This window comes from Chrysemys picta, chromosome 2, assembly GCF_011386835.1.
Source record: "Chrysemys picta bellii isolate R12L10 chromosome 2, ASM1138683v2, whole genome shotgun sequence".
Lineage (NCBI taxonomy): Eukaryota > Metazoa > Chordata > Testudines > Emydidae > Chrysemys > Chrysemys picta.
Genome location: NC_088792.1, coordinates 68,944,129 through 68,964,768, shown reverse-complemented (window position 1 = coordinate 68,964,768; position 20,640 = coordinate 68,944,129). Strand labels below are relative to the sequence as shown.

Below are 20,640 nucleotides of genomic sequence, written 5' to 3'. Positions count from 1 at the left end.
GTTCTGCAGCTTCAAATTGGAGTCTGTTTTTGAAGGTTTTTTTGTTGAAGAATTGCCACTTTTGGGTCTGTCATAGATAGTGACCGGAGAGATTGAAGTGTTCTGCTGGTTTTTGAATGTTATGATTCCTAATGTCAGATTTGTGTCCATTCTTTTGTGTAGAGACTGTCCGGTTTGGCCATTGTACATGGCAGAGGGGCATTGCTGGCACATGATGGCATATATCACATTGGTAGATGTGCCTGTGAACGAGCCCCGGATGGTGTGGCGGATGTGGTTAGGTCTTATGATGGTGTCCCTTGAATAGATATGTGGATAGAGTTGGCACCAGGGTTTGTAGCAGGGTTTGGTTCCTGGGTTGGTGTTTTTGTTGTGTCATGTGTAGTTGCTGGTGAGTACTTGCTTCAGGTTGGGGAGCTGTCTGTAGGCAAGGACTGGCCTGTCTCCCACGGTCTGAGAGTGAGGGATAGGTTGTAGATCCTTGATGATGCGGTGGAGAGGTGTGTGTTGGGGGCTGTAGGTGACAGCTAGTGGTGTTCTGTTACTTTATTAGGCCTGTCTTGTAGTAGGTGACTTCTCGGTACCCTTCTGGCTCTGTCAATCTGTTTCTTCACTTCACCAGGTGGGTATTACAGTTTTAAGAACACTTGATAGAGATTCTGTAGGTGTTTGTCTCTGTCTGCTGGATCTGAGCAAATGCGGTTGTATCTCAGAGCTTGGTTGTAGACAATGGATCGTGTGATGTGGTCTGGATGAAAGCTGGAGGCATGTAGGTAAGTATAGTGGTCGGTAGGTTTCCGATGTAGGGTGGTGTTTATGTGAACTATCGCTTATTAGCACTGTAGTGTCTAGGAAGTGGACCTCGTTTGTGGACTGCTCCAGGCTGAGGTTGATGGTAGGGTGAAATTGTTGAAATCTTGGTGGAATTCCTCAAGGGCCTCCTTCCCATGGGTCCAGATGATGATGTCATCAGTGTAGTGCAAGTGGACGAGAGCTGAGGAAGTATTGTATTTAGGGAGATTGATGATGATTTCAAACGAAGCTAAAGCATAAGAATGGTCATATTGGGTCAGACCAAAGGTCCATCTAGCCCAGTATCCTGTCTTCTGACTGTGCCCAATGCCAAGTGCTTCAGAGGAAATGACCAGGACAGGTAAGCATGAAGTGATTCATCCCCTGTTACCCATTCCCAGCTTCTGGCAAAGCAAACATCTTCAGCCTGGTAATGCTACAGAATGGAGCAAGAAAAGGGAATGGAGGAAGTAAGCTAGCTTATAAGAGATCTTGAGTAGTTTAGAGGTTGCTCCCAAAGCACACAATTCTTCACATAACACTTGAGCAGAGAAACTTATTTGAAAGATCTTCTTGATTTTGCTTGAGAGTAAGTTAGAAGACTAGTGTACAGCATCCCTTTTATTAACAAGGTATGGAACGGGAAAGCTGGCTCTGTCAACACTTTCTCCAGGCAAAACAGTTTGTTTGCTTCTGGATTGGTACAGTACCTTTGTATAAAACACAAATATTGCACTCACTTCTGTAAGACATGCCCACAATAATGGTATGACCAATATCCCCATTTAAGTGATATCTTTATACATCTAATGAGGGGCAATGGAATGCATGCTCATACGTATCCATGCAGTAGTTTCCTAAGCTGTCGTCATGCTTTGTTCCCTCCCAACACCACATTGGGAGCACCCCTCAAAGCTTTTCTTCTCACCTCCCCCAAATCCCATTGCCTACTAAATATGAACAAATCTAATATTTATGGTAAACAGGCATGCGACCCATGGTGAGTTAAGAAAATAACTTGCTAAAAGTAAAATATTTGGTAAATGTGCTCTGAGTTGGCCCTAAAATTTGAAGGAAGAGAAATTTGGGGGATGGGAATGATTCTAATGCCTCATATGCTGAAATAGTTTAAGTAGACACTGGAAGGAATCAAGGAATCAATTATGAAACATTTAGAGGAGAGGAAAGTGATCAGGAACAGTCAGCATGGATTCATGAAGGGGAAGTCGTGCCTGACTAACCTAATTGCCTTCTATGATGAGATAACTGGCTCTGTGGATGAGGGGAAAGCAGTGGATGTGTTATTCCTTGACTTTAGCAAAGCTTTTGATACGGTCTCCCACAGTATTCTTGCCGCCAAGTTAAAGAAGTATGGGCTGGATGAATGGACTGTAAGGTGGATAGAAAGCTGGCTAGATCGTCGGGCTCAACGGGTAGTGATCAATGGCTCCATGTCTAGTTGGCAGCCGGTTTCAAGCGGAGTGCCCCAAGGGTCGGTCCTGGGGCCGGTTTTGTTTAATATCTTTATTAATGATCTGGAGGATGGTGTGGACTGCACTCTCAGCAAGTTTGCAGATGACACTAAACTAGGAGGCGTGGTAGATACACTAGAGGGTAGGGATCGGACACAGAGGGACCTAGACAAATTAGAAGATTGGGCCGAAAAAAACCTGATGAGGTTCAACAAGGACAAGTGCAGAGTCCTGCACTTAGGACGGAAGAATCCCATGCACTGCTACAGACTAGGGACCGAATGGCTAGGTAGCAGTTCTGCAGAAAAGGACCTAGGGGTCACAGTGGACGAGAAGCTGGATATGAGTCAACAGTGTGCTCTTGTTGCCAAGAAGGCTAACGGCATTTTGGGCTGTATAAGTAGGGGCATTGCCAGCAGATCGAGGGACGTGATCGTTCCCCTTTATTCGACATTGGTGAGGCCTCATCTGGAATACTGTGTCCAGTTTTGGGCCCCACACTACAAGAAGGATGTGGAAAAATTGGAAAGAGTCCAGCGGAGGGCAACAAAAATGATTAGGGGTCTGGAGCACATGACTTATGAGGAGAGGCTGAGGGAACTGGGATTGTTTAGTCTCCAGAAGAGAAGAATGAGGGGGGATTTGATAGCAGCCTTCAACTACCTGAAGGGGGGTTCCAAAGAGGATGGAGCTCGGCTGTTCTCAGTGGTGGCAGATGACAGAACAAGGAGCAATGGTCTCAAGTTGCAGTGGGGGAGGTCCAGGTTGGATATCAGGAAAAACTATTTCACTAGGAGGGTGGTGAAACACTGGAATGCGTTACCTAGGGAGGTGGTGGAGTCTCCTTCCTTGGAGGTTTTTAAGGCCCGGCTTGACAAAGCCCTGGCTGGGATGATTTAGCTGGGAATTGGTCCTGCTTTGAGCAGGGGGTTGGACTAGATGACCTCTTGAGGTCCCTTCCAACTCTGATATTCTATGATAAGGGCTTTACCATTTAGCATCAAACAAGAACTGTAACAAACCAAAAATAAATTCTATAAAATCTTACCTCAATTTTCCAGTTGCAAGTCCTCATTAAACAACTCTAGACCAGAGGTTCTCAAATCTCATTGCACTGTCCCTTCTGACAACAAAAATTACTTCATGACCCCAGGAGAGGAACTGAAGCCTGAGCCCCAGCCAAAGGCCAGGCCCCACTGCCCTGGGCAGTGGGCATGTAATCTGAGCCCTGCCATCCAGGGCTGAAGCCCTTGTGCTTTGGCCCCAGACAGTGGGGCTATGGCTTTGGCTTCAGCCCCAGCAAGTCTAATGTCAGCCCTGGTGACCCCATTAAAACAGAGTCGCGACCAATTTTGGGCTCCTGACCCACAGTTTAAGAACTGCTGTTCTAGATAAACCTTTAGTTAAAGGAGAGTAGGGGGAGGATTTTAAGAAATCAAATAGTTGAACATTTTGGGGGGGGCAGATATTTCATTCTAACTCAACTGCTTGAAACCTTGCATATCCTCTGAGAGAGCAATCTATTTCAGAGTTCTGTTGATGTTAAACTGTTGGAAGTCAGTTGTTTACTTTGCCTAAACTCAGAATCTGGTTAAAATAAATTCAATGTTAGAAGCAACTACGTCCATTCCTGTTCAAATGCAACTCACAACTAAGGGCTTGTCTATACAGACGTTTAGCACACAGAAAGCTAGTGCGAGTTAGATTATTTACACGCCGGCTTGCTGCAAACTCAGTATTTGTAGAGATAAGCCCTAAGGAAAGTTCTGTTAGTACATGTATGTTAAGTCCCATTGAGGCTCAGTGAGACTGAGGCTTGGTCTACACTACCCCCCTAATTCGAACTAAGGTACGCAACTTCAGCTACGTGAATAACGTAGCTGAAGTCGAAGTACCTTAGTTCGAACTTACCTTGGTCCACACTCGGCAGGCAGGCTCCCCCGTCGACTCCGCGGTACTCCTCTCGCCGAGCTGGAGTACCGCAGTCGACGGCGAGCACTTCCGGGTTCGACTTATCGCGTCCAGACTAGACGCGATAAGTCGAACCCAGAAGTTCGATTTCCAGCCGTCGAACTAGCGGGTAAGTGTAGCCAAGGCCTAACTTACTCTGTGGCAAGCCAAGGTGTGGGTCTACAGTGGGGATGTCCTGTATGGAAACTGCTCCAATGCAGTGAAAGCCACAAAGTGCTGCTTGGTGGGATATGATAAACCGTGGCCACACAGGATGTTACTGCACAGCAGGTTGGTGTGCTGTAGATTCACACCATGGCTTGCCACTCTGTAGGTAGCTGTGTAGACAAGTCCTTAAGCTCCCTTTTGAAAATATGTCCTAGACACTTAGGATGTGTCCACACTGTGATCAGACGTATAACTACTGGCTCTCGTACACATACCCATGCTAGCTGTCATCAAGCTTCTGTACTAAAAATAGCATGTAGCTATGACTATGTGGGCTAGCCACCCTGAGTATACCTGACTCACTGCAGATGTATTTGGGCAGCTAGCTTATGTGGCTACATTGCTATTTTTAGTGTGCTATCTCAATCAGCTGGTGCTGGTAGGTTTACCAGAGCTGAAAATTATACCCTGGCTGCAGTGTAGATGTACTTTACCTAATCTCTTTAACCTATGAAATGCAAAACTTTTTTTTTTTTTTCCAGGCATACCCTTATGGGTCGCAAGCTGTACTGATACAACAGCAAGTTCCTGTAGGATACCAGCCTGCCTACAACTATCAGGTACATATTTTTTAAAATGGCTTAATTGGTTAGATATTCTGATTCATGATTAATTTTTTTAAACATTCTGATATCTAGATGTTGGATCTCAATTTGTTGGTTCAATGCTTTTTTTCCCCACCAAATCTTTCTCCAGTTGACTTGATAAATTCTTTGTTTTAGGGCTGTTGATTAATCGCAGTTAACTCACACAACTAACTAAAAATGAATCCCGATTAATTTTTTTAAAACGTGATTAATCATCATTATAATAGCACTGTTAATAAACTAACAATTGAAATGTATTATATATTTTTGGATGTTTTTCTACATTTTCAAATATATTGAAGTGTACAGTGTTCACTCTCTATTTTTTTATTACAAATATTTGCACTGTAAAAATGAATTGAAAAATACTATTTCTTTTGCTTATCACCTCATACAAGTACTGTAGTGAAATCTGTCGTGAAAGTGCAACTTACAAATGTAGATTTTTTTTTTCTTCCTTTTTTTCTTTTTGTTACATAACTGCACTCAAACAAAACAACCTAAAACTTTAGAGCAGGGGTCGGCAACCTACGGCACGTGTGCCAAAGGTGGCATGTGAGCCAATTTTTTTGATGGCACGCGGCGGCGGGCTGAGCGGCTCAGTCCACCACCACTCTGGGGTTCCGGCTGCTGCCCTGTTGCCAGGCGGGGTCCCGGCCGCCAGCCCCACTCAGCGCCTGCTGCTGGTCTGGGGACCCCCAGGGAACCCCAGGCTGGCAGCAGGCGCTGAGTGGGGCCGGCGGCTGAGACCCGGGCTGGCAGGAGCCAGCGGCCGAAACCCAAGAGTGGCGGCGGGCTGAGCCGCTCAGCTCGCCGTCGGCCTGGGGTTCCATTCACTCAGCTGGTGGCGGGCTGAGCGGGGACAGCAGCGGGCTGAGTGGCTCAGTCCACTGCCAGTCTGGGGTTCTGGCTGCCAGCCCTGCTCAGCCTCCTGCTGGCCTGGGTGAGCAGAACCCCAGGCTGGTAGTGGGCTGAGGGGGCCAGCGGCCAGGATCCCGGCTGGCAGGAACTGGCGGACGGAACCCCAGACCGGCAGCGGGCTGAGCAGGGCCTGGGATCCTTGTCTGGGGTTCCAGCCACCAGCCCTGCTTAGCCCGCTGCTGGTCTGGGGTTCCATTCACTCAGCTGGCACCGGGCTCAGCAGGATGAGCAGGGCCAGTCTGCGGTCCTGGCCGCTGGCACCACTCAGCCCGCTGCCAGCCTGGGGTTCCATTCACCCAGACCGGCAGCAGGCTGAGTGCTGCTGGCACCCCAGACTGACAGCGGACTGAGCTGCTCAGCCCCCTGCCGGCCCTGCTCAGCCCTCCAACGGCCTGCTCAGCCCGCTGCTGGCTGAGTGAATGGAACCCCAGACTGGCAGAGGGCTGAGCGGAGCTGGCTGCTGGAACCCCAGACAAGGATCCCAGGCAACGATCACACTAAATTGATAAGATTTGCATTTTAATTTTATTTTAAATGAAGCTTCTTAAATATTTTAAAAACCTTATTTACTTTAAATACAACAATAGTTTATTTATATAATCTAGACATAGAGAGAGACCTTCTACAAACGTTAAAATATATTACTGGCACGCGAAACCTTCAATTACAGTGAACTTGACACACCACTTCTGAAAGGTTACCGACCCCTACTTTAGAGCCACTCAGTCCTTATCTTGTTTGTCTTTGGGATTGGCTGAAAAAGTTTTTTGTTTACATTTACAGGCTGCCCGCTTCTTGTTTACAATGTCACCTGAAAGTGAGAACAGGTGTTTGCAAAGCACTTTTGCAGCTGGTGTTGCAAGGTATTTACGTGCCAGATATGCTAAACGTTCAGATACCCCTTCATGCTTCGGAAACCATTTTAGAGGACATGTTTCCATGCTGATGATGCTCATTTAAAAAAAATGCATTAATTACATTTGTGACTGAACTCAATGGGGGAGAATTGTATGTCTCCTGCTCTGTTTTACCCACAGTCTGCCATATATTTCACGTTATAGCAGTCTTGGATGATGACCCAGCACATGTTGTTCATTTTAAGAACACTTTCTCTGTAGATTTGACAAAACGCAAAGAAGGTACCAATGTGAGATTTCTAAAGATAGCTACAGCATGCAACCCATGGTTTAAGAATCTGAAGTGCCTTCCCGTATCTGAGAGGGGTGAGGTGTGGAGCACGCTTTCAGAAGTCTTAAAAGTCTCTGATGTGGAAACTACAGGACCCAAACCACCAAAAATAAAATCAACCTTTCACTGATGGCATCTGATTCAGATGATGAAAATGTGTCAGTCTGCACTGCTTTGGATCATTGAGTCGAGTCCATCATCAGCATGGACGCATAGCCTTTGGAATAGTGGTTGAAGCATGAAGGGACATGTGAATCTTTAGTGCATCTGGCATGTAAATATCTTGTGATGCCGTCTGCAACAGTGCCATGCAAATACCTGTTCTCACTTTCAGGTGACATTTAAAACAAGAAGCGGGCAGCATTATCTCCTGCAAATGTAAACATACTTGTTTGAGTGATTGGCTGAAGAAGAAGTAGGACTGAGTGGACTTGTAGGCTGTATGTTTTACGTTGTTTTATTTTTGAGTGCAGTTATTTTTGTACAGAATTCTACATTTGTAAGTTCAACTTCCATGATAATGAGATTGCACTACAGTACTTATATTGGGTGAATTGAAAAATACTATTTTTTGTTTTTTTACAGTGTAAATATTTGTAATAAAAATAAATATAAAGTGAGCACTGTACACTTTGTATTCTGTTGTAATTGAAATCAATAGATTTGAAAATGTAGAAAACATCCAAAATATTTAAATAAATGGTATTCTATTAACAGAACGATTAATCATGATTTTTTTTGATTGACAGCCCTACTTTGTTTAACAGTAGATGAATACTGGCAACATTCACACATTCTGGGAATTTTCTGCTGGGTTGCATGGCCGTTTAGAAACTGTTTGCCAGTAAACAATAGACAGCTGATCTTGTTGCTAAATATTCTGATGGGAGAGGGCAGGAGTTCTCCAGACCATTATCTGGCTTAACCAGGAGCTCGTCAATTATCTGAAATTCAAGAGTCCTACAAAAAGTGGAAACTAGGTCGAATTACAAAGGATGACTATAAACAACACTAAACTTTCTAATTTTGTCCCTACATATTTATCTCATTTTGTGCCTAGGCCTAACTAGAGATGTAAAGGGTAACAAGAAAACATTCTTTAAGTATATTAGAAGCAAGACGACCACCAAGGACAGGGTGGCCCATTACTCAATAGGGGATGGGGGGGAGAGGGGAACAATAACAGAAAATGTGGAAATGACAAAAATATTAAATGAATTTTTAGTTTCAATTTTCACCAAAAAGGTTGGTTAGTGACTGGATGTTTAACATAGTGAATGGCAGTAAAAATGAGGTAGGATCAGAGGCTAAAGTAGGGAAAGAAAAAGCTGAAGACATCTAACTTGTTTAAGTAATTTTTAAGTCACCAGGGCCCGATGAAATAAATCCTAGAATACTCAAGGAACTGACTGAGGAGATAATTGCTAATGGCTCAGATATCTTCAAAAAGTCATGGACAATGGGAGAGATCCCAGAGGAGTGCCACTATATTTGCCCTTTTTCAATCTATAAAAAGGCAATAAGGACAACCCAGGGAATTACAGACCAGTCAACTTAACTTCAGTACCCAGAAAGATAATGGAGCAAATAATTAAGCAATCAGTTTGCAAATACCCAGGAGATAATAAGGTGATAAGTAACAGTCAGCATGAATTTGGCAAGAACAAATCGTGTCAAACCAACCTAATAGCTTCCTTTGACAGAGTAAGATGCCTTGTGGATATGGGGGACGTGGTAGATGTGGTATATCTTGAGTTTAGTAAGGTTTTTAATACTGCCTCGCATGACCTGCTCATAAACAAACTAGGGAAATACAGTCTACATGAAGCTAATATAAGATGGCTGTCTGGAAAACAACTACTCTCTGGGAATAATCAGTGGTTCACAATCAAGCTGGAAGGGCATATCAAGTGGGGTCCCACAAGCATCTGTTCTGGGTCCAGTTCTGTTCAATATCTTAATGATTTAGATAATTACAGAGAGAGTACACTTATAAAGTGCGGATAATACCAAACTTGAAGGGCTTGCAAATGCTCTGGAGGGTAGGATTAAAATTCACAATGATCAGACCACTTAGAAAGGAACAATCAATTGCACACATACAAAATGGGAAATGACTACCTAGGAAGGAAGGAGTACTGTGGAAAGGGATCTGGGGATCATCGTGGATTCCCATCTAAATGAGTCAACAATTTAAAAAAAAAAAAAGCCAACATTATTCTGGGATGTATTAGCCAGGAGTGTTTTAAGCAATACATGAAAAGTAATTCTTTTGCTCTATTCTGCGCTGATTAGACCTCAACTGGAGTATTGTGTCCAGTTCTGAGCGCTACATTTCAGGAAAGAGGTGAACAAATGGGAGGAAGTCCAGACAAGAGCAACAAAAATGATTAAAGGTCTAGAAAACATGACCTATGAGGGAAGATTGGAAAAAAAATGGGTTTGTTTAGTCCAGAGAAGAAGACTGAGGGGTGGGAGGACAGAACCGTTCTCAGGTACATAAGTTTGTTAGGCGAAGGTTATTTTAAAAAAAAGTTCCCTTTAGGATAGGACAAGAAACAATGGGCTTAAATTGCAGCAAAGGTGATTTAGGTTGGACATTAGGAAAAGCTCCCTAATTGTCAGGGTCTGTAAGCGCTGCAATAAACTGCCTAGGGAGGCTGTGGAATCTATATCGTTGGAGATTTTTTAAGAGCAGCTTAGATACACACAGTTGTCAGGGATGGTTTAGATGATATTTGTTCGGCCATGGGTGCAGGGAATTGGACTAGAAGACCTCTTGGTCCCTTCCCATCCTATGAGTCTATGATGCAAGCAATTTGGTGAGGAAGCTTCAGTAACTGCTTGGGAATAGGTAAACAGTCTGCGCAGCAGTGTGGATAAAAATGGCTTTTTTTTTTTTAAACTGATTTAAATGCATATTTTCTTTATATAAAAAAAAGACCTAAATTTACTGTAATCCTATTTAAATAAAAATATTCAAGCATACATACTTGCTGCTGAAATGTCAGACTACTGAACAGCTAGAAGTCACTGGCTAAGCAACTGGAACCAGTTGTTTGGTTTAGCACTTCAGATAATTCTGATCACTAACTGCCGCTAATTCTTTCTTTGAGCATTTAAAACTGATTTACTAAACAAGATTTGATAAGCTTTTATTATGTATCAGCACATCTAATGTAACTTTTTTTTTTAAAAAAAAAAGCTGTTTTGTCAATATTTATGAATGCCAGTTGCCATACAAATGCGGTTTTACACACTACATGAGTAAAATTAATCATGTAGTACTTAAGAATGTAATCATTTTCTAACACAGAAGGTAAAAATTGAGAATAAGAATCAGCCTTTATTTAGGAAAACTTAAAGTACAAATTCAAAACAAGATTAAACTGATTGTTTAAATCATATTCCCTATTTCCTGATTTAAATTGCTTTCATTTAAATAAAATCACCCTGACCTACAATAAAGAAGTAGGAAGTGCAATGTGGTGGTAAAACTTGCTGCATACCTAACCAAAATACGAAGGGCTGAATAGCTGTTCTCCATAAATACCATGATAGATGTTGTTCTTGACATGTGCTTGGGTAACACACACTGGGCTACAGGCTTTGTGTAGGCTTGTTTTTGCACATAGAACTGACCTCAAGCACCTCATGCATTTGCCAAACTGGGTGTGGTATTCTAACTTGCCGATTGCATTATTTTAAAGTTTTTAGAGTACTTCAATTGAACTTGGTACAATTTAAACTGATAAAGTGATGCTCTTAAAATCTTCTGCTTGGTGAAGGGATATTAATCTAGTTGTGGGCCTTGCATGCTCTATTCAAGCTAGGCTGTAAATATCTTCACCAAATGCTTTTAAAGGTGACATGCAAAGGAAAAAGAAAAATGGGTTTGAGCCCTCTTTGCATTCTTCAAATATAAAGAATGCCAAAAAGACAATTGAGAAGCAAGGTGATCAAAGTGTGTGTGTGTGTGTGTGTGTGTGTGTGTGTGTGTGTGTGTGTATAATCTTCAAAAATATTTGGAACGTCAAGTCTGGTTTTCCCTGGATTTGCTAAAAGATTGGATATTTCAAATATGTAGTGTGAGTTTTTTCACCTTTTAACTGAGAGTCAGGGGTATTCTCTTTTTAAGAGACCTCTTCTAAGAGTTTCTCAGCCATTTGAGTTATAGGAAAGTTTTAAAGTCTAATTTAAAAAACACCCTCTATTACTTAGCTTTCTGCCTTAAAATAAATAATACTTTCTGCCAAAGAATGCATCTGATACCAGGAAGTGAGCATCCCCATCCTGAGAGGTCTTGAAGTTCAGCTGTGTCTAAGCCACTGATCTGTGGGTGCAATCAAAGCTATCTACAGGATGGCTAGAATTCTGTGTAAAGGCTCTTAATCTAATCAAGATTATTAGTCAAAATACTGAATTTAATGGTGCAGGCCCCTATAGCTCTCCTGAGTGCCACAAAGTACTTTGATCAAGTTGTCAAAACTGATCAATGATTGGTGGGGCATCCAGCATCACTAGTCACTCAAGCAAAAATTTAGGATTTAGTCTTGTTTTGTAAAGCACTCTTGGTAATTTAGCTACCTTGCAGAGCCTTCCTACCATTTCTGAAAGAAAGCGCAATGCAGATCCTGATGCAAGTACCTGCTCAACAATATATTCTGTCGGGGTGGCCATTTCTGAGCCGCATACAACAATCTTCACAAGTTTTAGAGCCAGCAGGTGCCTGCTGGGGCTTGGGGCTTCAGCCCTGCTCCTGCTGGAGTCCCAAGCCCCAGAAGGTATGCCCTGCAGGGCGGAAGCCCCAAGACTCTTTCCCCCACACACACACACACCCCGCCCCGCTGTGCAGAAGCTGCTACCTGCAAGGCAGAGGTCCCAAGCTGCTGCCCCCCCCCCCCGCCCAGTCTGGGAGGTAGAGAATGGGGGAGGGCAGCAGGGGGAACTCCACACTTTAACTGTAAAAGATACACCTGGAGGTATTCTATGCCAAAAAAATAAAAATTCTGTGCACAATATTTTAAAATTCTGCAAATTTTATTTGTCAAAGTAAAGCTGCCTCATCACACAATTTCAATTATTTTGGTAATTTATTTAAAAATGCCTGTAAGCCAAATATGTCTGTAACAATACAGACACACCCACACTCCCTCTTCCTCTCCTAGGAGTAGAGCGTTAAAGAAACCCCTATGGCACCCCATTTCCTGTTTCTCTGCCCACTCCTCCCTTCCCAAGCCCAGCTGGGAGGCCAGACACTCAGAATCTCTTCTCTCCCCCACCCAGAGGGCAGATGCTGCCCCCCCTCCCCGGCTCAGATATCTGCACCCCTCCCCCAGAGGCCAGCCACAGGGTCCCCCAGCCCAGATTCCCACAGCCCCTCCCCTGCCAGAGTCCAGCTATGGTCTCCCTAGTCCAGCCATTCCCCACCCTCCAGAGCCTAGGGATCCAGAGGAAGAAACAGCCTGATGCTTGGTCCCAGGTTTGCATGGAGTTCCCTGCATGCCACTCTCTCCTTCCCTCAGGGCATCCTGGGAACTGCAGCTGCCAGGAGGAACCCTCTAGCATCTTCTCCCTCTCCCCAGCAGTGTCTTCTGTGTGTGAACTGGCCCCTAGTGGTGGCTAGCAGCACTTCAGCCCATTTCTGTGGGGGAAAAGAAATTCTGTGCACACAATGTTAATTTTTTCAGTGAGCAGTGGTACAGAATACCCTTAGGAGTAAAAAGAGACGCATATGGCCCACGAGCCACAGTTTAGCCACCCCTATATTATGTCAACAGGCAAGGGGGTACCTACAACTCCTTTGTCAAGAAACTGTTAAGCTTTTAACATAGTTCTCATGGACCTTATAGATCTGTCATTTGTTCCCTTATCCAAGGCACTCTACCACTTCACCATTAAAACAGCCTTCCTGATAGCTATCATCTCAGCCAGAAGTGTTGGTGAAACTCAAGCACTAGTGGTATATCCTTCTTAGACGATATTCCGAAGTGTGGTGCCGAGATCATAGCCTAAATTCCTTACAAGGTGCTGACTTTAATTTAAACCATGCCCTCAATCTCCTAGTTTTCTTCTCCAAACCCTGTGCAAATATAGGGAAGCCAAATTGCACACCCTATCTTCAGAGCCTTTCTTTATTGACTAGCTAACACAAACCCCTTCAGCTTGCCTAAGAGAGACTCCTGTACAGGAAATCTGCAGAATAGCCTCATGGAGATCCGTTTCTATTTTTACAAAATATGCCCTACATTTGGCATCTAGGTCAGATGCCAAATTTTGGAGAACAGTTTTGCAATCTGTATTTAGTTAGATATAAATAGAACTCCTCAAACCTCCTCCCCCCACTTGCTTTGGAACCTGCTAGAACTCTGATCCACATGGACAAAGACTGAGAGCAGAGTTCCTTATAGTTAGGTTAAGTTTTTGTCATGCATATTTTTAGTAAAAGTCATGGACAGGTCATGGGAAATAAAGGAAAAATTCATGGAAGCTTGTGACCTATCCTGACTTTTACTAAAAATCTGCATGACTGCTGGGGTCCCTCTGCCACCTGTGGCTGGGAGCTCCTGGGGCATCCCGGCTGCCCATGGTGGCTGGGAGCTCCTGGAGGTACCCTGCAATTTCCAGCCACCACTGGTGGTGGTGGGGACCTTGCAGCTGACTGGTGTGGACTGAACTCATGCAGGTCTCTGGAAGTTAAGGACTCTGACTTCCATGACCTCCGTGACAGACTCGCAGCCTTACTTATAGTTACTGTGGTTCAAGATGTCTAGTCTGTGTAGCTCCCTCACTTACCCTCTATCCCTGTGCTTTTGGAGTTCATGTCTGCTGGGATTCTGAATTAGTGAGGGAAGTGAGAAGCAGTAAGGGCTGCACTGCCCTACATATCTTCATGGGGCATGCACAAGGAGACAATGCTGAGGGTCAAAAGGTTTGAATTAGTGTGCACGAGCACCACAGTTGTGGTCACTCACACACTTACCTCCAAGAACTGCAGTTATTGTAAGTGTTCTTTGCACAAGACAAGATAAAAAATAATTCTTATTTATTAAATCTTTAAGGTCCCACCGCAGTGGCCTCCTGGGGAGCAAAGGAATTATGTTATACCTCCGGTAAGATGATAAAACTTAGTGCATTAAACTTCAACCTTCTTGTCTGAGTGGTGCTCTGCTATCTTAACACTTGTAACCAAAATCAAACTTTTATTGGTGCAAAATTGCTCTGCAAAGAGTAGACCTCTCTGGATTAAATGCTGACAATGGTACTCATGACTGATATTGCTGATTGTTAAGTCTTGGTTTAGGGTTTCGTACTTGCATGGAAGCTCTCTTAAGGAAGAGTTTCTTGGGAGAACAAAAATAAGTTTCATATCTCTTTTTTTTTCCTCCATATTCTCCCAATTAAACTCCTGGGAGAGTTATAAGGCTCTAAAATAACATAATTTGAACTACTCCTTTTCATAGAAAATTAGAGGGGATAAAATGATAGCCTTAACTTTTTTCTTCAAGACCTGTACAAGGAGGGCTTTGCTGCTGCTTATTGATCGAATTTTTTTGAAAGGCTCTCTGATAATGTATAATAATAAAGCACACGCTTGTAGTATTTCTGAAAGTGTCTACAAATTGCTGAATCTTGTTCCTTCCAAACCCTACTGAAGCAAGATAGACTATAGTATCTCTGCCAGATTGAATGGACTGGCAACAATGATTGGAAGCCATCAGCTCCAACTCCCAAAGAAAGGTAATTTTCCATGGCTTTGCAGAAGTGACAAAACGTGTAATTCTTACACTTATTTTCCTTTTAGAGACTTGTAAGAATTTTATTCAACTTGTATAAAACCTAAAACTCCAATCACTGTCCACATTTAATCCAGATGTACTTTTTTTTTCCCGTTGGAGGGTCTGACATGATTTCCCCTTAGGGATAATTATTTTAGTGCAATGAATAATTTGGCCATGATTTGAAATTGTGCTGCTTGAGTATAAGGATAGGATATGTGTACAGTGGAATTAGACACTGGCGGTTGGCCTGTACCAGCTGACTTGAGCTTGTGAGGCTTGGGCTGAGGGGCTGTTTAATTGCAGTTGTAGGTACTGGGGCTTGGGCTGGAGCCTGGCGGTCGGAGGGCTTGGGTCTGAGCTTGAACGTCTACACCACAATTAAACAGTCTCTTAGCTTGAGTTCCGTGAGCCAAAGTCAGCTGGCATGGGCAAGTTGCAGTGTCTTAATTCCAGAGTAGACCTAGTCTATCTCAAAGTTGCTATACTTCTTGGTTTTTCTTCCTGTGAATGGTATCTCTTCAATGCCATTTCTCGCAGTTCCCCTATAGGATGGGTGGGGGATTGGAAATAATGTTCATCACTTTCCCACTCTGATGTTTTGAGTCCCAGGGATGGACTTCTCTTTCACAAACTATTGCAGGTGTCACCACCCATCCCCATGTTGAACAATTACTCCGCTCAAGTCATAGTTAAGAACAGACTCGTATTGTCCTGTTTTTGAGTGGGAGGGGTAGATCATGTGTACCAAGCTTTCTTGGTAGCATACTCTAATATCTAACATAGAGGAAGAAATCCCTGTGCTCAACACATTCTTTGCAGGGAAAGTCTGTAGATCCATTACAATGTCTTCCATCTACTGGAGCTCACCAGAAGCAGAAGCAGACTTATCACTCACCACTCACAGCAGTCTGGAAGTGGCCATACACCTGAATTTCCAGCCAGTTTAAAATACATAACATTTAATGTTTAAAGGAATTCATTCTAACAGGCTACTAAACATTCTCCTAAAAAGCAACTTCTAGTTCCATCCCAATTACTGGCTGGCAGACAGATAGTATGCATTAGAGACAGATGCTATAGGGTGAGCTGTCTTTCAGAATAATAGTGCTTATATTGGGTTGAATGGATCAGCAGAATTTCTCTCTAGAAGAAACACAGCTTTTTGAATGAGACATTTTGCTGTTATGTATGTAGTAAGCACCATACACCTTCATTGTATAGTGCTTCATTGTTGCAATGTATTAACTATTTTATAGTTTGGAACAGGAAAAATAAAGCTATTAATTGTAGTAGTCTGACACAATGTAAACAAGTAGGGAGAACAGACGTTTTTAGGAAGTAAATTTATCACAGATTTGTGTGTAGGGGGTTTCTTAGAGGGGCAGTGGTCACAAGGGTGTGGTGGCCATATGAGTAGTCAGCCAAGCTCCCTTCCTTGAATACAACAGTGTTTCTTGGCTGAAGCTTCAGATACCAGCACGTTTCTTGTAATGCTTAGTTATAACTTAAGAACTCAGTCTAAAGCCATTCAGTAAGTATCTCCCATTTGGGTGTCCATACAGGGTAGGAGATACTGTCGCATCATTTTTGCCTTGATAAGCCATTTGAGCCATGAAGTGATTACTACTTTTGTGCAGTACCTCTAATGGAATGGCATTGTACTCATGAATCTTTCACCAGGAGACTACTGGAAGCTCAGTGGCTCTCAAGGATTTTTGGGCCTCTGTTTGTTAGTGCCTTGGATCCCCCAGAACTTCCCACGCCAGATTCTTTCTGATGGCAATCAGATACTATATACCTGTGCGCTCTCCCAGCTCTTGGCCTGGTCTCTGCAGTCTATTGGCTTCAGCGGTGAACACCTTTTCTTCCTTACCTCTCCATCCAAATTAGATAAATTCCCTATTAAAATAACCCTTTTTGAGGGGGAGAGCTGGGTCTAACTTCCAGCATTACACCATGAAATGTATCTCGGTGAACCGGTCATTCAGTTTATCTGGAAGGAGCAATAGATGCTCCTGGGTTGATGTTTTTCAATTTTTGAAAGTGTCAACACTTTAATTAAGAAAAAAAAAAAAAGTTGCTCTGCCTTAGTGGTAGTTGAGGACCAGGGACCCAGCTGCTGTTCTTCCAAACTGCTCCAATTCAAATTGCAGTAGACCCACATCCATCTACCTTGGGATGAGTAGCATCTATACTTTCATTCCTTAACTGCAATACTTAATTATACAGGCTTATACTCCAGTAAACTACCACTGCAGTGAAGTAGAGCCAGAAGTTATCCAAGCAGAATGTTCTGTTCCAGAGCCTGCACAACCATCTGGAAACAGTCCACAAAAGGCAAGTGTTCACTCTGAAGATGTATATTCTTAAATGTCACCGTATAACCTATTTCTAGGAACTTGTGTAGAAGGGGTGGAAGGAAGATGTAGTAGATAGGGCACAGTCCTGGGATCCTGGGTTCAGTTTCTGCATAGTCTTAAACTTTGAGAGACTTGTCCAAGGTCACAGGCTACCCAGTGCCTCAGTTTCCCCTCAGTAAGGGGTGGTAAATACTTCCTCAGACAGTGTGAGGTTGTTGGGTTGGGTATTATGATAGACAAATATATAAATCAGCATTAATTCAGCAAGCAACTTTGTTTAGCCATATGGCTTGACTTACAGTGGGAATCACATGAAATAAGGTACAACTTGGTTTTTTCAATTTAACAATTTTAATTTTATTTTGCTTCTGACAATTTGTGGAGACAAAAAACATTGGGGAGTATCACACTTGTCTTTCATGTTGAAGTCTCATAGTTTAGGAAAGGGCATCATGTCCCCTTCTGGTTGTAGATCCTTAACATTTGGGACTTAAATTTAACTTGGTATTCAGTAGACATCACTTGCTCATATTGCCAGTTAGTAATAAATTCTGGCTTGCGATATGGAGATGGAACACTTATTTGGTCAGTGGCATTTCAGGTGTGGACCAGGTTACTAGAGGAAACAAGTAAACGGAAATCTCTCCTTCAGATAATTTTGTAAAACCCCAGCCTAGTAACTTCCTTTCACAAAGAAAAGAGACGCTTCATATAACTCCGAGGGAAAGAACAAAATTGTTGTTGTGTAATATATTGATACAGTGTGCATATAAACTAGCAAATCTACTATAGCAAATAAGTGCTTGATAAATATTGACACTTGCCAGTAATCCTGAATGTTTACACTTCAGAGTTTAGCATCTGATTTATAGACATGATAGTTAATAAAATCAGTATTGTTGTAGATGCATGTTACTGAAAACATGTATTTCAGAAGTCTGTGGACCGAAGCATACAGACAGTGGTATCCTGTCTGTTTAATCCCGAGAACCGTCTGAGAAACACTCTTGTATCCCAAGAGGACTATTTCAAGGTATGGAGTAAAAGCAAACTTTAAAAATTTGATATATCCTTTTTCTTCCTCCACTAAATACTATGGTGACAAGTAACTCAAATGCTGATAGACTTGTTCAGTTTTTGCAACTGTAGGCTGCTCTGGACCATATCTGTGTCTGGCTCTGACACTTACTGCGATTGTTTGCTTGCTTTTCTGTAGAGATCTTTGATATAACTATTGCAGTGGTATTTGGAAGGTCTTGAATCTTAATACCAGTACCCAAGACAACCTTTATGGAACCACTGATGGCCTTGATTTGTGGGAATTAGATTTAACAGTGCAGTATCACAAACCTGCACAAAAACTGCTATGCAATTCAAACTGTCAATATTGGCATTAGCCTTTTCTTGCACATTACATCTTTCCATAACATTTTCCTTCAATGAGAAATAGATTAACCTTGGTCTGTTGGTACTGAACAAGCAGCAGTTTATTCCCTCATCCAGAGAATGACTTGGGTTCTATAAATTATGTTCTTCAGATCTGTCATAATTGTATTCTGACATTCAAAATCAGTAAGAGTTGCTACTGCAGCCCTTCCAGCTGTGAAATGGAGAATGGTGGCTTATGCTTAGACCTCTCAGGTCTAAGGCGTAGCGTTTCCAATCACTCTCAGGGTTGTTTTGTTTTGTGACCTAAAGCAAAACAAAACAAATGTGTGTTTGGGCTAATTACAACTTGTGATCACACTGTTTTTATGTAAACACACCCTGGCATCTTCTGATTAAACTCTCCATTAGGATTTTTTAAGGCTCTTTCTGAATCTTTGAATAGTTTTTCAGTTTCTACTTGTTTTTGCAGAATAGACACTCCTACTCTATTATCTGAACTAAAAAGCTTTATGTAAAATCTGCATTTTTAGAACATGGGATTTTGAAGGAGCAAAATTTAAAATATATTTCTGCTTTATGTAACTTACATTACTTCATTATATTGTAATATCTAGCAATATTGTTACCTTTCAGTGAATTAAAACTATTTTTTTTTCTTTCCCTCCCCTCACAGGAGAAAAGGGTGCATCACTTTAGAAGAAGTAGGGCAGTGCTTAAAAGTGTTTAACCAATGACACTTGAAGACTTAAAGTGCCTATATTCCATTGATTTGGGGTGTTACTGTTCAGTATAGCAAGATGTGCTGTACAATTATGTAATCTTATGGAAAAAGTTACTTCAAGTTGAAGTTGTTCATATTTGCATGTTATCTGTTCCTAGATTGTTTTTTGTTTCTAGCATTTTAAGGATATGATAGACTAGAAAGTTCCAGTATTACATTACTTGGGTTTTGTGCATGTCCTTTCATTTGATGCTAGAATATGTTAAAGTTTTTTAAGGAATTTGTATGGAAAGATTACCCTTGGTTTAATTTGTAAATGTGTGAATTTTCTTCTGGGGTTTAAGGTACAGTTTGCATGTTGCACTTGTTTTCTCTTAAAACACAGCTTAAATGCCTGACAAGTTTAGCTCGTAATTCAAAAGTTGAACTAGAAATTTGCCCAAAAGGTAGTTTTTAAATTGTGTTCTTAATCAGTGGAACAGAAGACATCAAGTTGTAACTCAATTGAAACCCTTCAAGTCTGTACCCGGTGTTATATTTCTGGTTCTCTACAAATAATCCAATCAATGGAGATTACATTTATTAGTTACAGTTTATGCACCCGGAGTCTGAGCATCACTATCAGTTTGATTGGAAAAAGTAATTAAGAGAATTCTAAAATTCCTAGATCTAATTTAAAGAAAAACCCAAGAACATAACAAGCTACATTAACTACTCAGTGGGTTACACTTTTTTACTGAGCAAATTTTAACAATGCCTGTATCTTAAAATTGTGGGAAAATATTGACATTAAAATAACCTTATGTTATATCACACAAATTGTTAATCAAAGAATTTTGTAAGGAAATATGTTTTATAATAATTATGTAGATTTTAGAGTTTCATATTTGAAAAACTTAAACAATAAATTTTTATTTTTTTTTTGTTTGAGTTGGCTTCTACTGGAGATGCTAATTACAGTATTGCAGCTGTTGACACAGGTGTTAAATTTTGTCTTTCTAGATGTCACTGTATTCTCCCAGCAACCATTTGTTGCAGTACTTGTGCTACGTTCAACATTACACTGTTACACAGATTTGTAGTAACTGGATGTTGCTTAGCAAATGTAGCTAAAACCAGCAGCTAAAGATCAAGGTAAAGAGTTTGTCTAATGAATTAGTTCGAAACCGTAGTACAGTCTTTGCTTTTAGACCACAGTTGAGCCTCTTCAGAGATGGTGCACCGATCCCTTAAAAGACTGACTAAGGTCCA

At 41.9% G+C, this 20,640-nt stretch overlaps 1 protein-coding gene across 5 annotated transcripts in view; it reads left to right on the top strand.

Annotated features, from left to right (window-relative positions):
* Positions 1–20,319, top strand: part of DAZL (deleted in azoospermia like) — a 37,348-nt gene extending 17,029 nt beyond the window's left edge. The window contains exons 7-11 of one of the 5 annotated variants that reach the window (XM_005297036.4): positions 4,925–5,002; positions 14,200–14,250; positions 17,149–17,256; positions 18,214–18,312; positions 19,342–20,319. In XM_005297036.4, coding sequence (XP_005297093.1) covers positions 4,925–5,002; positions 14,200–14,250; positions 17,149–17,256; positions 18,214–18,312; positions 19,342–19,395 — 390 coding nt within the window. In that variant the 3' untranslated portion in view covers positions 19,396–20,319. Of the gene's footprint in view, positions 1–4,924; positions 5,003–14,199; positions 14,251–17,148; positions 17,257–18,184; positions 18,314–19,341 lie in introns of those variants that run through there. The other 4 variants (XM_065583421.1, XM_065583420.1, XM_065583423.1 and 1 more) reach the window with 4 other exon arrangements.
* Positions 20,320–20,640: the final 321 nt, after the last annotated feature.